Source organism: Hyposmocoma kahamanoa, unplaced genomic scaffold (assembly GCF_003589595.1).
Source record: "Hyposmocoma kahamanoa isolate Upper Pololo Valley unplaced genomic scaffold, ASM358959v1 119, whole genome shotgun sequence".
NCBI lineage: Eukaryota > Metazoa > Arthropoda > Insecta > Lepidoptera > Cosmopterigidae > Hyposmocoma > Hyposmocoma kahamanoa.
In genome coordinates this window covers 1316105-1330189 of record NW_020653409.1, presented here as the reverse complement: position 1 = coordinate 1330189, position 14085 = coordinate 1316105, and the positions used below count along the sequence as shown (strand labels likewise).

General features: G+C 35.0%; 1 protein-coding gene across 1 annotated transcript in view; it reads right to left on the bottom strand.

The window, feature by feature from the left end:
• The window catches only part of LOC113239987 (chitotriosidase-1-like), a 173833-nt gene extending 163710 nt beyond the window's left edge, over positions 1 to 10123 (bottom strand). The window contains exon 1 of the mRNA XM_026477178.1: positions 9928 to 10123. Coding sequence (XP_026332963.1) covers positions 9928 to 9930 — 3 coding nt within the window. The 5' untranslated portion in view covers positions 9931 to 10123. The remainder of the gene's footprint in view (positions 1 to 9927) is intronic.
• Positions 10124 to 14085: the final 3962 nt, after the last annotated feature.

Genomic DNA, 14085 nt, shown 5'->3' with positions numbered 1-14085 from the left:
TCCAGAATCCACAAATATTTGATTCGAAGTGCATTCCATAGCATTTAAGTTTATTTGAAAAGAGCAATCCCTAGAGTTTCATGCTCGTTCTTCTCAAGGAACTCGGCACAGCGAACAAATAGTAGTTTAAATAATCTCAGTACAGAGTATTAAAAAAAACCGACCTCAAAAGTATGTGGAATTACGTCTATTTGCTAAGTTTTATTGATATATCTCCTAGTTCGCCACTGTACGGGACTTCACAGGAGATAATAAAAATCGGTTCTCACTACTCAAAGTATATTGAGAGAAAACACCTTGAATTGGAGAATAGCAAAACCAACCACTGAAATCTAGGCTCCTTAAGTAAAATTTAGACGCTATTTATAAAAATGAATCTTTATGCGTGAACAGCCACCCTTAGAGGTGGATAATTTTCTTCAAAATTAAATTGGACCACTATGGAGGTACCCTTTTTCTAACAAAAAAAGAATCATGAAAATCGGTCCACAAATACAGGAGTTATCGCGTAACATTCCTTCCATCCTTTTTTTGAAATCGGTTAAAAATGTCGTTTTCAAGTGTAAATATTTTACCTACGGAATAAATGATTATTTGCCTTCGAGTTTCATAAGAAAAAGAATATATTTTAATGAATGAAATGAAAAAAAAAATGTTTTATCAAACAAACATATTCAAAACAAATATTCGCGGTTTTAAATCCGGAAATTGTAGTTTCATTTGCAATGTGCAAGCAATTAATTGAGAAAACCTTGTATATACATTTTGTTTCACCGGAATATTAAAACCTCGTAAATGGCAAATTTTGAATATGAACAGGAAACTTATTATAGAAGCGTATTAACTTTTAAATTTATTTGTGACTGTGGAGAGGGCTGTCAAGAACAACCAGTATATTTTTAACCGACTTTAAAAAAAGGAAGTTCGCTATTCGACTGTATTTTCTTGTATGTATGTTACTGATTACTCCGATATATGTGATGTTGTAGATGGGGTACCCCAGAATTAGAACGCACACACTCAACATAGCCCCGCATTAGGGAAAGACTGTGTCGCGAGTGCCATGGACACACACATAGGCAACCACAAATTACACTCAAAATCAAAAAAAAAAAAAAAATTAGGCTATACAAATATTTCTCCCGGCTCGGGAATCGAACTATGGTAACCGTTCAGCCACGGAGGCAGTTGAAGTGTAAGGGTGCTGGTGAAATTACAGGCACATGGGACTTGTCAACTTATGTCTCTATTTGACAAGCGCTGTGGCAGAGTCGCTCAGGTCTTTGCGATGTAAAGCTTTGAATGGTACTGCAACTACTATTAATAGGCGTACTGCCATCCACTAAGACGCGGTTAAGTAATAAATGGTCAAATAACCATTTTAAATAGCAATAATCTCAGTACAGAGAACTAAAAAAACCGATCTCAAAAGTACGTGGAATTACGTCTATTTGCCAAGTTTTATTGAAATATCCCCTAGTTCGCCACTATAAAGGACTTGACACTGGAGACAATAAAAATCGGTTCGCACTACTCAAAGTATATTGATAGAAAAACGCCTTGAATTAGAGAAATAGCAAAATCAACCATAATTGCTCTTAAATTAAAGTTTAGGCGCTATTTATAAAAATGAATCTTCATGCGTGAACAGCCACCCTTAGAGGTGGATGATTTTCTTCAAAATGAAATGGAACCACTACGGAAGTACCCCTTTTCCAACAAAAAAAGAATCATGAAAATCGGTTCACAAATACCGGAGTTATCGCGTAACATACATACAAAAAAAAGTACATACAGTCGAATCGAGAACCTCCTTTTCTGAAGTCGGTTAAAAATGGAGCACAAAATTATCTTTCAAAAAAAGTTAAAATTAGTTACGTGTTCGGCTTATCAGAACTTACTCTAGCATAACTAAAATATCATCAAACAATTTGAAAGTTCTAAAACTGGGTTACGGTTTTTATGATATCTCAAAAAATCATTTTGTCACTGAGCCATGTTTTAGTTAGCGGATGACAGCCTGTCGCTTAACAGCAGGTATCATCAAAAAGAAAATTCAAGATATACTATTGTTGAACGTGAAATGTTAACATCCACAAGTCAATATAACCATCGTTGTAATATTGAGGAAAACAATTAAAATCTTTGTATTAATAATTATTACAAACTAGTGGAGTAATTTCGTATGAAAAATAATTGAATATCATTTCAATAAAAATTTAAATACAATGAATAGCGACATCTCTAGCCGGGACTGGTAGCTATAAAGGTATAAAACTGACGAAATACTTAAGATTTCTCATAGATGGCGCTACCGCTAAAAAGTCGTTGAAAAAACCAAATACGAAGACATGACAACAAACACATAGAAAAATTCATGATGTCCGCTGGTTCATTCCGTGGCTTTGTTGGTATAGCGTCTGCCACAGTATGCTAGAAGACGTCGGTTCGAAGGAATTTTTTGTGAGTGATCGATCTTTGTAATTAATTATAACGAACTAATGGAGTAATTTCACATAAAAAATAATTGCATATCAATTCAATTAAAATTTAAACAATTAAAAGATTTATCTACTTAACTCGAAATAAGACAAGCTTTTTATGAGCTAGTTCTGGACAAAGCCGTTCTTATTCAAAATTATGAAATTATTAAGTTTTTAGGTTTTCGAGATTGTTACACATAAGAAGCGAAACTATTTTTCCTGATTTAAATCACGTATATTTGTTTTTTTCAAACAAACCAACGTTTCGGACTCTTTACAGGTTCCATAGTAAGTCAACCGTGTCCATGGGACCTGTATAGGATCCGAAACGTTGGTTTATTTGAAAAAACAAATCAACGCGATTTAAATTCTGAAAAATTGTTTCATTTCCTATATGAAATGATTTCTACCCTTTTATTTTTAAATATATATGGCAAGTTGATATTTCTTTAGATGTCTATAATAAACTTTAAGCTATTTTTTAAACGTTAGTGTTAATTAGTTTTTCACCGGTTCTGAAACAACGTTTTGTGTTGATACACTATTGTATTTACGGTGTGATATCACGGTTATCGTCTAACTGGTAGTTCAATTTACCAACACCGCTTGAGCAATACACTCTGCAGTTACGTACATTTAACACTTACGTCATATTACTACTGTCGAAATTATAAGGATTACGGTACTAATTTTCTAAAGTTCAAACTTTGTATATGATATATTGGCGACCTACATCGTATCAATTCTATTAAATTTCAAATTCTTGTTCTCTTTTTGGAACTGACTGTACCATTCAAATAATAAAGAAATTGAGAGTGAATTTTGAAACGTTACGAACCGGTTTTAATTTGTCTACATCTTCAATAGTAAGTCTATTGAAGTTGACGATAGCATCGGTTTTCATTCTTTTATATAGTATGTTTTTTTAATGGGACAGTATGGGGACATCCGAAAGTATAGGAGATGCAGAGAAACTGTTTTAGGAACCATTAAGTTCTTTGTTGTGAAAATAATTTTGGCATAGTAAATTTTTTGGCCATAAAATTGAGTTTTTTATTTAGTTCTGATCGACTTAATTTCATGTAAGGATCATTTCATTGTATTGGAAGAAAAAAATCTCTACAGCAGAAGATGGTTTTAGAAAATGTTTTTGCTACAAAATGAATAACATTTTAGTCAATTTGACCAATTTCTATTGTCACGATTGTTTCTTCCGATACAATGAAATTGTCCTCGTAAGAAATTGAGTCTATCAACATTTAAAAAAGTCAATTTTATCAACTTTGTATGAAAGAATATTTTATTAAATTTGACTAACTTCTGCTGTCCCATTTTTTGTTCCAATACAATGAAGCGATTTTTACATGAACCTGAGTCTATTAGCATTAAACGAAATAAACAATTTTATTCATTTTTATGGACAACTCACGCTTGACCAAAAAAATTACTATGCCAAAATTGTTTTCACAAAACAAGACCTAATAGTTTCTAAGACAGATTCCCTGTATATCTTTTGGCCTCGGAATTTCCTATACTGTCCCAGCTAAAAAAACACACTGTATTCTATATCTGTTGGTACTCTATTTCGTTCATCTGCTCCGTTTGACCAAATCAATTAGATATTTGCACAATAAATGCGAGAATAAGAAATAAAAAAACATATTTCTGTACAGAACAAACTTTTATCTTGATTGTTTAGAAATGCCATCGAAAAAAAACAGCTCTCACTTATTTATTTTAGGTTATAAAAGCCTTAAAATGGTGCAGCGATGACTAAGCAAGAAGGCAATAGTTGTACTAATAACGGTGGAGATCAAACTGACCCATATTCCAGATGAAACCGGTTTAGACCCTGTTTTCATTCCGTTAGTAACATTCAGTTAACTAGCGGATTTATTTTGTGTTTGTAGATGTTATAAGAAAAACTATTATCGTCTGTGTACCTACCTTTTTTCAGGCTAAGGTGTCTGAGCCAAACCAGACCCTGTACTTACGTTCTCCGTCAAATGTTAGAAAAAAATACTGTTAATAAGTAATAATCGTCCAAATTAAAAGAGGCATGATGCCAATGAAGCTTCATAGTTAACATTGTCTTTTAATTTTGTCGGGTGTTACTTATTTGACAGTAATTGTTACGGACAGATTAGACCCCCCAGATCTTTACACGGAATTAGACCCGCCGCGGTCCCGAACCGACTCGCGCCCGACTCGCACCCGCTCGCTATGTGTGTGACGCTTATGTTAATATTCTTTTTAAGTTGTAAGGTAAGTTCGAATACTTTCTTCAAGACACACCAATTCAATGAATAAAATCATAAACGCGGATAAATGTCGAAGTAAAATAATAAAAGTTTAAGGCTCAATGCTGCCGTCCCCTTACTGCCTTTTAATTTTTAACTGCCTCTGTGGCCGAACGGTTACCATGCCGGACTGCCAAGCAGAGGTCCCAGGTTCGATTCCCGGGCCGGGAGAAATATTGTATGGCCTACAGTTATTTCTCTCGTGAGTTTGGGTGTAATTTGTGATTGTCTATGTGTGTGTCCATGGCACCCGCGACACAGGGTTTCCCTAGTGCGGGGCTATGTTGAGTGTGTGCGTTATTATTACTAAAACGTGGCTAAGTTAAAAACGAACACATTACCTAATTTCAATTATTTTTAAAAGAGAATTTTATGCTCTATTATTTGCTATTTAAAACGGATATTGGACCATTTGTCAATTAGCCACGTTTAAATTAGTAGACGACAGCATATGTTGTCAGTTTACAGGCAGCTGGTGATTCGAATCGATAAATATTCTATCGACTATCGATTAAATGCAACTTTTAATTTACAGCATATCACTTTTTTTTGTAAAACCATTAGTTTGTTATTACTATTAATAGAAACGTAGCTTAGTTGTGAGAGCGATAGCCGAGAGAGTAGTTTGGCAGTGGTTTCAAGTCCAGCCAGATCAAAGGAATTTTTCTTTGTGTCAATAAAGTCGATTAAATATTGGTTATGGTTACGCAATAAATGCCCGAACTTGTTTTATTTAAATGTAAATTAAGATGCATAAAACGTAATAAAGTATATAATAAAAATCAATGTCAACTTGAAAGAATACGATATTACGAACACGAATTGATTTCGGTACCAATGGATGAAAATAAGGAGAAAGACGGTGGTAAAAAAATTATGAATCAATCACGTCATAATAAAACTTTATCGCCTTTCACAATCTATCGATAAAACTGTCGGTAATCACTTGTGTCGAGGAACTCTAAAATAGGTTGGATTATGATAACAATGTTCATAATATGAATCACTGGCCACATACACCAGACTGTTTAATTTGATCGTCTTTAGATTTCGATTGAACTTTCTGGTATAAGTGGCCAATGTTTCATATGAGAAAGATCATAATTCAACTTTTATAAATATACCGATATTGTATGAACTTGAAAGAGCTTTTTTAAACCCAATTTATTCCCAACCGAAAGTCTGTACAAAGAGTCGAATCTGCTAACAATTAGACAGCTTTACTTGTTTTCCATTACTCTTCATCAACACTCTAAAACACATCCCCAAAGCTCATTAATATGGACCAAAAAGAAGACACTACTCCGCTTGTGTTTCACTTCCAGTTAGAACATCATTTGCTGAAAAATTTTTGCGTTTTCGGTCAGGCAGAGTGTATAATTTACTAAAAACAAAACTAGGTATAATAAATTTGTCACAATATGAAAAAAGAATGTTAAAAAGAAAATCTACTTATACTTACAAACACTAAGCTATGATAACACTTTGACTTTGATAATTGAGATCACAAATTAAAGTGAACATGCGCACAAACCAACACACACACACACACACACACGCACACGCACATGCATAAATATCAGGATACAAGAGACTATTAGATATTAAATATTTAACTAGATTAAATGGATGAAGTTTAGTTCACCCAGAAAGCGGGGAACATCCTCCTTTGTAAGCATTGACTTACAATTATATGGACGTCGGGTCCGCGCTAAAAAGTGTCCGAACTTATAGGGCGTTAAAATCGTATACAGAGCGTCATTCACGCTTTAGTCTTCGTTTGTTCGACTGACAGCGAAGCAAGCAGAATTAGACAGTACTGCGATGACACTACAATTTAAATTCAACGTTTTAGCTTTTTCATATTCCTTTACATGTCACTACGTTTAAATAGGTTGACTTGGGACATTTTTTTCGTGGTTTTTGTATTAGACCCGTCGTCCATTTATTTGTAAGTCAATGTTTGTAAGGCAATGTTTGGCAAGATTGCCAATTCAAAGAACGTACTGGACTGAGTTTCAACTTTGAATGCAGCTAATAAGTTCCCTGAGTAGGTTTCCTTGTACTTTTGTAATTTTGTCATCAGTTCGCTCGCTATCCTAGTTTTGGAGGTGTGTTAATGCCAATGTATTGATGCAAGTAGCCACGTAAGAGCGGTTACACATGGCTACTTTTAGCAACGATGCAAACACGCGTTTGTGAAAAGCGCAATTGCATCGCCACACTTGCGATTAATAGGTGATTGCATCGATGCAAACGCGCGAGTGCATCGATAAAAACGCGCGATTGCATCGATACAAACGATAGTCTATAAGGTTATCTGAGTATGTTTATACATATTGTTTTGTTTATAATAAACATATAAAATAAATAAATCAGTTATTTAATAAAAAACGTGCAGGACATTTGCATCGTTGCTTAAATTCCCGCGTGTTTTTAAAGGCAGGTTAGTGACTGCATCGCGTTTGCCGATGTAAGTCGCCGTGTGTGACCTCTCTTATTGCGAGGCAATACCAGTTTATTTGAGAACTACCAAACCAGTGTCCGCGTTTTAGTCAGCATAGAATTAATTTTCATAGTTTTATTGGTTTTCCATAAAAAACTTTGGTTTTCTATTTCACCCCTTTTGAGATTTATTTTTGTAACAAAAAGAGACCTATGTTCTTTTCCTAGGTTAAATCTATCTTTATACCAAAATTCTTCAAATTTGGTTCAGCGGTTTAGGCGTAAAGACGTAAAAGAGATACTTTCACATTTATAATATAATATAAGTTTGGATTAGTATTGGTCATAGAAAAATTTCCATTTTGAAACAATCATGTTATTCCGGATATTTTTCCAATATTTTTCCTTTAATTTTCTACAATTGACGTTAACATCTGTCAAAAGTTAAAGTTACTGAACGAAACCGATGGAGCCATTGAAAAGGTTTTTGTCGCTGTTGTGAAATCATTATAGATCTCATTTTTCCATAAGAGGCTTTTAGTTATACAAGTTTACGTTCATTTTTTCGAATATTTCGGGATTTTTTCCGGAAAAATTTCTACTACTTCAAAATTTTTGGAAAATTACCCAACAGTGGTTTGGATTAACTGTGACGGCATATACTTATGATTTTTAATTTCCAGAAAGTAACGGGACGAACAAATCGTGGGCCTGTTGTTAAGCGACACGCCTGTTCATAATAAATTATAACGAAACAACTCACCATAGCCCCGCACTAGAGAACCCTGGGTCGCGGGTGCTATGGACACACACATGGACAACCACAAATTACACCCAAACTCACGAGAAAATTAAATGTAGGCCATACAAATATTTCGCCCGGGAATCGAACCTGGTACCTCTGCGTGGCAGTCATGGTAACTACAGCTACGAAGGCAGTTGATAGGCATAGCAGTTACAGCACCACTCAAAGCCTTAAATCGCAAAAATCTGATATCACTACTATGCCTGTCACCCTGAGACCTAAGTTGACAAGGCCCATGTTGTAATTTCACCAGCACCCTTCTAAACTGAAACGCAGTAATGATAAATGCAGAAATAGGTAAGGTGGCAGTACTTCCCTGGACGAAGATTATTGCGAGGAGCTCTACCATTACAAAAACTATACATGGTGATTGAATTTTTTGCAGTACTTCCTCAGTGTACATCAAACACAATACAAAAACTTGTACCGAGTTTCTTAAAAGAGAAGCAGACAAGATGACATTGAAAAAGCAAAAATAATTTTCACTGTTTATTTGCGTAACTCAATGAATATGCAGTTAGCGAACTAGTTCAAGAACGTTTTAACTTTTACCTCCAAATCTGAATGTAAACCATTCGAGTTTTTGGTGATAGGAAATAGTTAACGTTGTAATTTTTAACTCACGATGTTTGACCACCATGATATTTAATTATTTTTGTGAAATTACTCCACTAGTTTGTTATAATTACATATAATTATATTTATATAATTACATTTAAGAGTACATTTTTTTTTATTGGCAATTTATTGTTTAATTGTTTAATTTTATTTCATAAGATTCTCCTAAAAAGTATTTATAATATTAATAGTATCCACGTTCATAATTAGTAGTACTTTTTACCTGAAATACAGGAATTTCCTAGTTCAGGTACATGTGTTATTTTTACATTAAATCGCATAAGTAGTCTTTAGTTTTCTCTGTACATTATGTTACTGAATAAACAATTTTATTTATTTATTTATTTTATAATTAATAATACAAAGATCGAACAGTTAGAATAAATCCTTCGTTTCGGTTGGATTCGAACCAACATCATCCAGCAAACCGTGGCAGACGCAACGCCATCTAAGACACGGAATGAACTAGCGGACCTTACGAATTTTTCTATGTGCTAGTTTTTGGTTTTTAACGACTTTTTTGCCACAGTGCCTTTGTGAAAAATCTTCTTCTTCACTCAATTAATTTTGAAATTTATTCATCAGCAAGTCAGAACAATGACTCATGGAAAATGTTTAAAGACCCGTATTGGACACATGCCCAGCAGTGGGATGTATAATGGAGTTGATGACGAAAAAGAAACTTTTAATCCGTCTCTATAAATACGTAATGATAAAGAAGTAATCTCTAATTAGTAAGGGTAAGTAAGACATAATATCTATTGTCAAGTCAAACTAAGAATCATTTTGAAATATCTAACTAAAAAGTCTTAAAAGAAAGCACAGCTTAACTCTTTGTTTCTCAACGTGAAAAACTATATTAAACAAAGTCAGTACGTGTGCGCGCGCGCCGATTTCTAGCCGCGATTGTTAACCACTTTCACCCAGTGAAACCGTGTGTTTTTAGCCATTGTCGGCTCGGCTGCAACGGTCGACTGTTTCAAATATCGAATGTTGATTTTGAAATACGAATGCTTTTATTCTTTATAATTAATATTAGAATTTTTTCAGAGGACTGTGAATGTATTTTTTGTCGAAGGTTACAATTTTTTATTGACTGAAATAAAAAATATATAAATTATATTATAAATATTAAAAACTGTGTTAATTGGTCAAATGCGGATGTTTTAACGCCTAATTATTTAATTTTGTAAACTCGTTTTCTGACTTTCTAATTTATTTTTAAAACAATGAATGATAAAAATTTGATTTTAATTAATAACATTTAATAACTTACCATTTTCTCGAAATTCCCAAAAACAGAAAAGCCTCCAGAAATATAATCGCACTAAACTAGCACAGCTGCACAAAAGTCACACACGATTAAAAATAACACAAAATTTAGATTCACTTACAACTAACGATCGATAATTCGCTAACTATACTGTAATCATCACTGTCCTGCCGTCTGTCCGTGGTAAGAGACAGTCGTGGACTGACCGAAAGTTTTGCTGTTAGCAATTCCGTCGGCGCCTGCGCATGATGCACCGACCCAACTGTCTTGATACTTAGAATTTTTAGTGGTTTAAAAATGAAAGTGATAGTTTTGACAAGTTGCTGCTGCAAGCTGTGAATTTTAAATTGTCTCACTAAACTCACGCAGAGGTTCGATTCTCGGATTGGGAGAAATATTAGTATGGCCTACATTTATTTCTCTCATGTATGTGTCCATGGTACCCGCGACACAGGATTTCCCTAGTGCGGGACTATGTTGAGTGTGTGCGTTATTATTATTATTATTACATACATATGGTATAAAAATTATCACAACATCATCAATATCCACACGTGTTCAACCCCTGGTTCCTCTTGAAGTAGAAATAGTGGACACTACATGTCTTAGACGAATTTCATAAATAATTTAATATAAATAAAAATTTCTTCAGGATATTTTTATCCGTCTAGCAAGTGGTAATCGGTAAAGATTAAATTGCACATTATTCGAAGACCTGGTGCAGGTCACTTTGAGATGAATCGATCCCATGACCTCCAGGGATGAAACCGTTCTCCCTTCTTCTTCATGTCGATAAACAATCTTCGATATTAATTGAGATAACCTTCAGAATTAGTTTTAGGTGACCTTATCAGGCGCATGACTTGTTCATCCCGTCACTAGATATTATATAAAATAAGACTAACTTACTTACTTTAACTGTATTAACTGTCTCCGTGGCCGAACGATTACTATGCTGGACTGCCACGCCGAGATCCCGGGTTCCAATGGAACCGGGCCGGGAGAAATATTTGTATGGCCTACATTTATTTCTCTCGTGAGTTTGAGTGTAAATTGTGGTTGTCTATGTGTATGTCCATGGCACCCGCGACACAGGGTTTCCCTAGTGCGGGGCTTTGTTGATCGTTATTATTATTGTTATTACTGCTTTTAGTTAGTCACTATTTATATAAATGGCAGGATTATATATTAAACCCTAATTTGATATGCAATCATAGTTCGTAGGAGACAAGTTGTTAAATTATTTTCAACAACATTAAATCAGTCAACTTATAGGAACGAGTATCTGATAAGGAAAGGGCTGTAATCCACCTCGCTGACTCAATGTGGGTTGGAGACGCCACACGTTTTTCAGCAGTTGTAAACCTTCTTCGAGGTGCAGGTTCCATCACAATGTTTTTCTTTACCGTTTGAGACAGGTATTGCTACAAAACATTCACTAATGTACGTCAATTAAAAAATTATTGAATAAAGATCGTTCTTCCACTGTGTTACCACAATATTCAATCCACAATTTTCAATTTTCAATTTCAATTTACAAAGTATCAAAACGAATAACTCCGTGTTTATAACAAGCTTTTTGTCGCAGTAAAAATCTGTACGCACGTTTCCTTTCACCCCTTATGAATGTGACCGTCTCAGCTAATGAGACGTGAATTATAATTATTATTTTATAAATTGTTTAAAATTAAGATCTATTTATTATTATATACTTTCAATGTCAGGTCAATTATTTACAAATGACGAATTAGTAATGAAGTAACAAGATTACACTTTTTGTTCTTCGTAGTCTTAAAAACTAACGTGTTTTTCTTTAAAATTTTCCTATTTATTTTTTTGCGACTGAATAATAACATAGTATTTTTGTTTACTATTTCAGGGCACACCCCTTTTTTTGTAAAAGTACGTATATTTAACCGACTTCAAAAAAAGGAGGAGGTTCTCAGTGCGACTGTTCACGCATGAAGATTCATTTTTATAAATAGCGCCTAAATTTCATAGTAAAGAGCAATTATTTTAATGGTTGATTTTGCTATTCTCCAATTCAAAGCGTTTTTCTCTCTCAATATACTTTGAGTAGCAAGAACCGATTTTTATTGTCTCCTGTGTCAAGTCCGTATAGTGGCGAACTAGGGGATGAATCCGGGTTTGCGTACTTTCCCTGTAACCGATTTCAATAAAACGTGGTAATTATAATATGTGATTACACGTACTTTTGTGGTCGGTTTTTTTAGTACTCTGTACTGAGATTATTTGAGAAACAGTCTTGTACATTATTTCATTCCAAAGTATCCACCACTTTAGAACGGTAGCTTCATATTTTAACCTCTAGTTGAAAGTAATAAAACGGCCATACGGTTTTAAAGAAACGACACGATTATTAAAGACAGCGATATTTTTATGGACATAATAATGACACGTGTGTATGTTCCGCGAAATTCGCCTGCTTATGGTTTTAAACCAGTCGCTAGATACAATTAACTAATTACCTTGTTATCGTTCTAAAACTAATGTTATGTTGCCTACAAATTACGACAAACAAGATTATTAATTTACGCTTTTGTTAGAATATAACGCAGCTATTAAAAGCATTCTTTTATATCAAGTCGTAGTTACTCTCTTTATCACTAATTTCAGGAAATATGTCAAGTTTTAGTACATTTTTTTAACAATTATATCTATGTACGGGTTCGTCCAGTGAAGCCCTCCCACTTTACCTATTTCTGCCGCCAAGCAGTAATGTGAGCATTACTACGTTCCTGTTTGAAAGAGTAAGGGTGCTGGTGAAATTACAGGCACATGGGACTTGTCAACTTATGTCTCCGGGTGACGGGCGCTGTACTGCCACAGCGCCCCTCAGATGTTTGCTGTAATTAAAAAAATATAGTCGAATTAAAATCCTTATCTGTGTACAGAATAAGAGACGCACAATGAGCCATGGAGCGAGACATGATCAGCATCGAACTTATAGATCGAGTTCCGAATTCCGTAGACGAACTAAAGTCCAGGACATAGGAAATCGGATAACGAGTTAAAATGGAGCTGGACGGGACATGTTCCGAGACGTGGTGAACACAGGTGGAGTAAGGCGATAACCAAATGGTGGCCAAGAAATGAATATAGATACGTGAGACGTCCTGTAGCGAAATGGGTGGACGACATTGTCAAAATTGCGGGCAGTAGATTAGCACAGAATCGTGGGGGATGGCACAAATTACGGGAGGCCTATACCCAGCAGTGGGTGAAGTTGGGGTGTGGATGATGATGAGATCCTTCTCTTTTTTCAAGTCAGTTAAAATTATAACTATTTTAGTGGGCGCCATGTTCGATTTCATAGCGAACGGAAATAAAAAAAAAAACGAAATAAATCAACAACGCAACTCTGAGCGGCGGCAATACAACTGTTATGGACAGGCGCGTCGCTTACCATCAGGCGCACGCTTGTTCGTTCCGTCAATTGGTATCATAAAACCTAATGAAATTACAGATATAATACATGAGACTTGTCAACTTATGTATCAGGGTGGCGGGTGCAGTGGCAGTGCCCCTCAGATCTTTGCTATTTAAAGCTCTGAGAAATGTTATGGACTGGCGTGTCGCTGACCACCAGGCGCACGACTTGTTCGTCCCGTCACTCTGTATCATAAAAAATAAATTTTCAAGAAAAGAATATGTACGCTTTCACTTTCAAACTAATTTCTGTGAAAAGTGAGTAAACAAATTAATTGCAATCAACTGATGTTGATTATTTTTTGACAAAACAAATTAATTGCAATCAACTGATGTTGATTGCAATCAACTGATGTTGATGATTATTTCACCGCCGGCTGAACGAATTGATAACCAAGAATGAATAAGCCCATCCAGGAACGTTTTTTATTTAATCACTGACTAAATCGGCGGTAGAGGTGGTTCCCAACGTCTCCCTTACGGCTAAAATGCCGACAAATACAATAAAAAAACATTGCGGAAATTAGTACGCTATTACATTAAGTCCTTGGTTTGGTTTTCCGTTGACAGCTCAACTGGTTATTATCATGTGACAGTGTTCACTCGCGTCGAATCAACTTCATATAATTCAGTAGCGTCGTCTGCGATCGATGTCTGCCATCTGTCGTCTGCCGCGTCTCTCGCAACAGCACCTTTAGCTGCATTTACAAA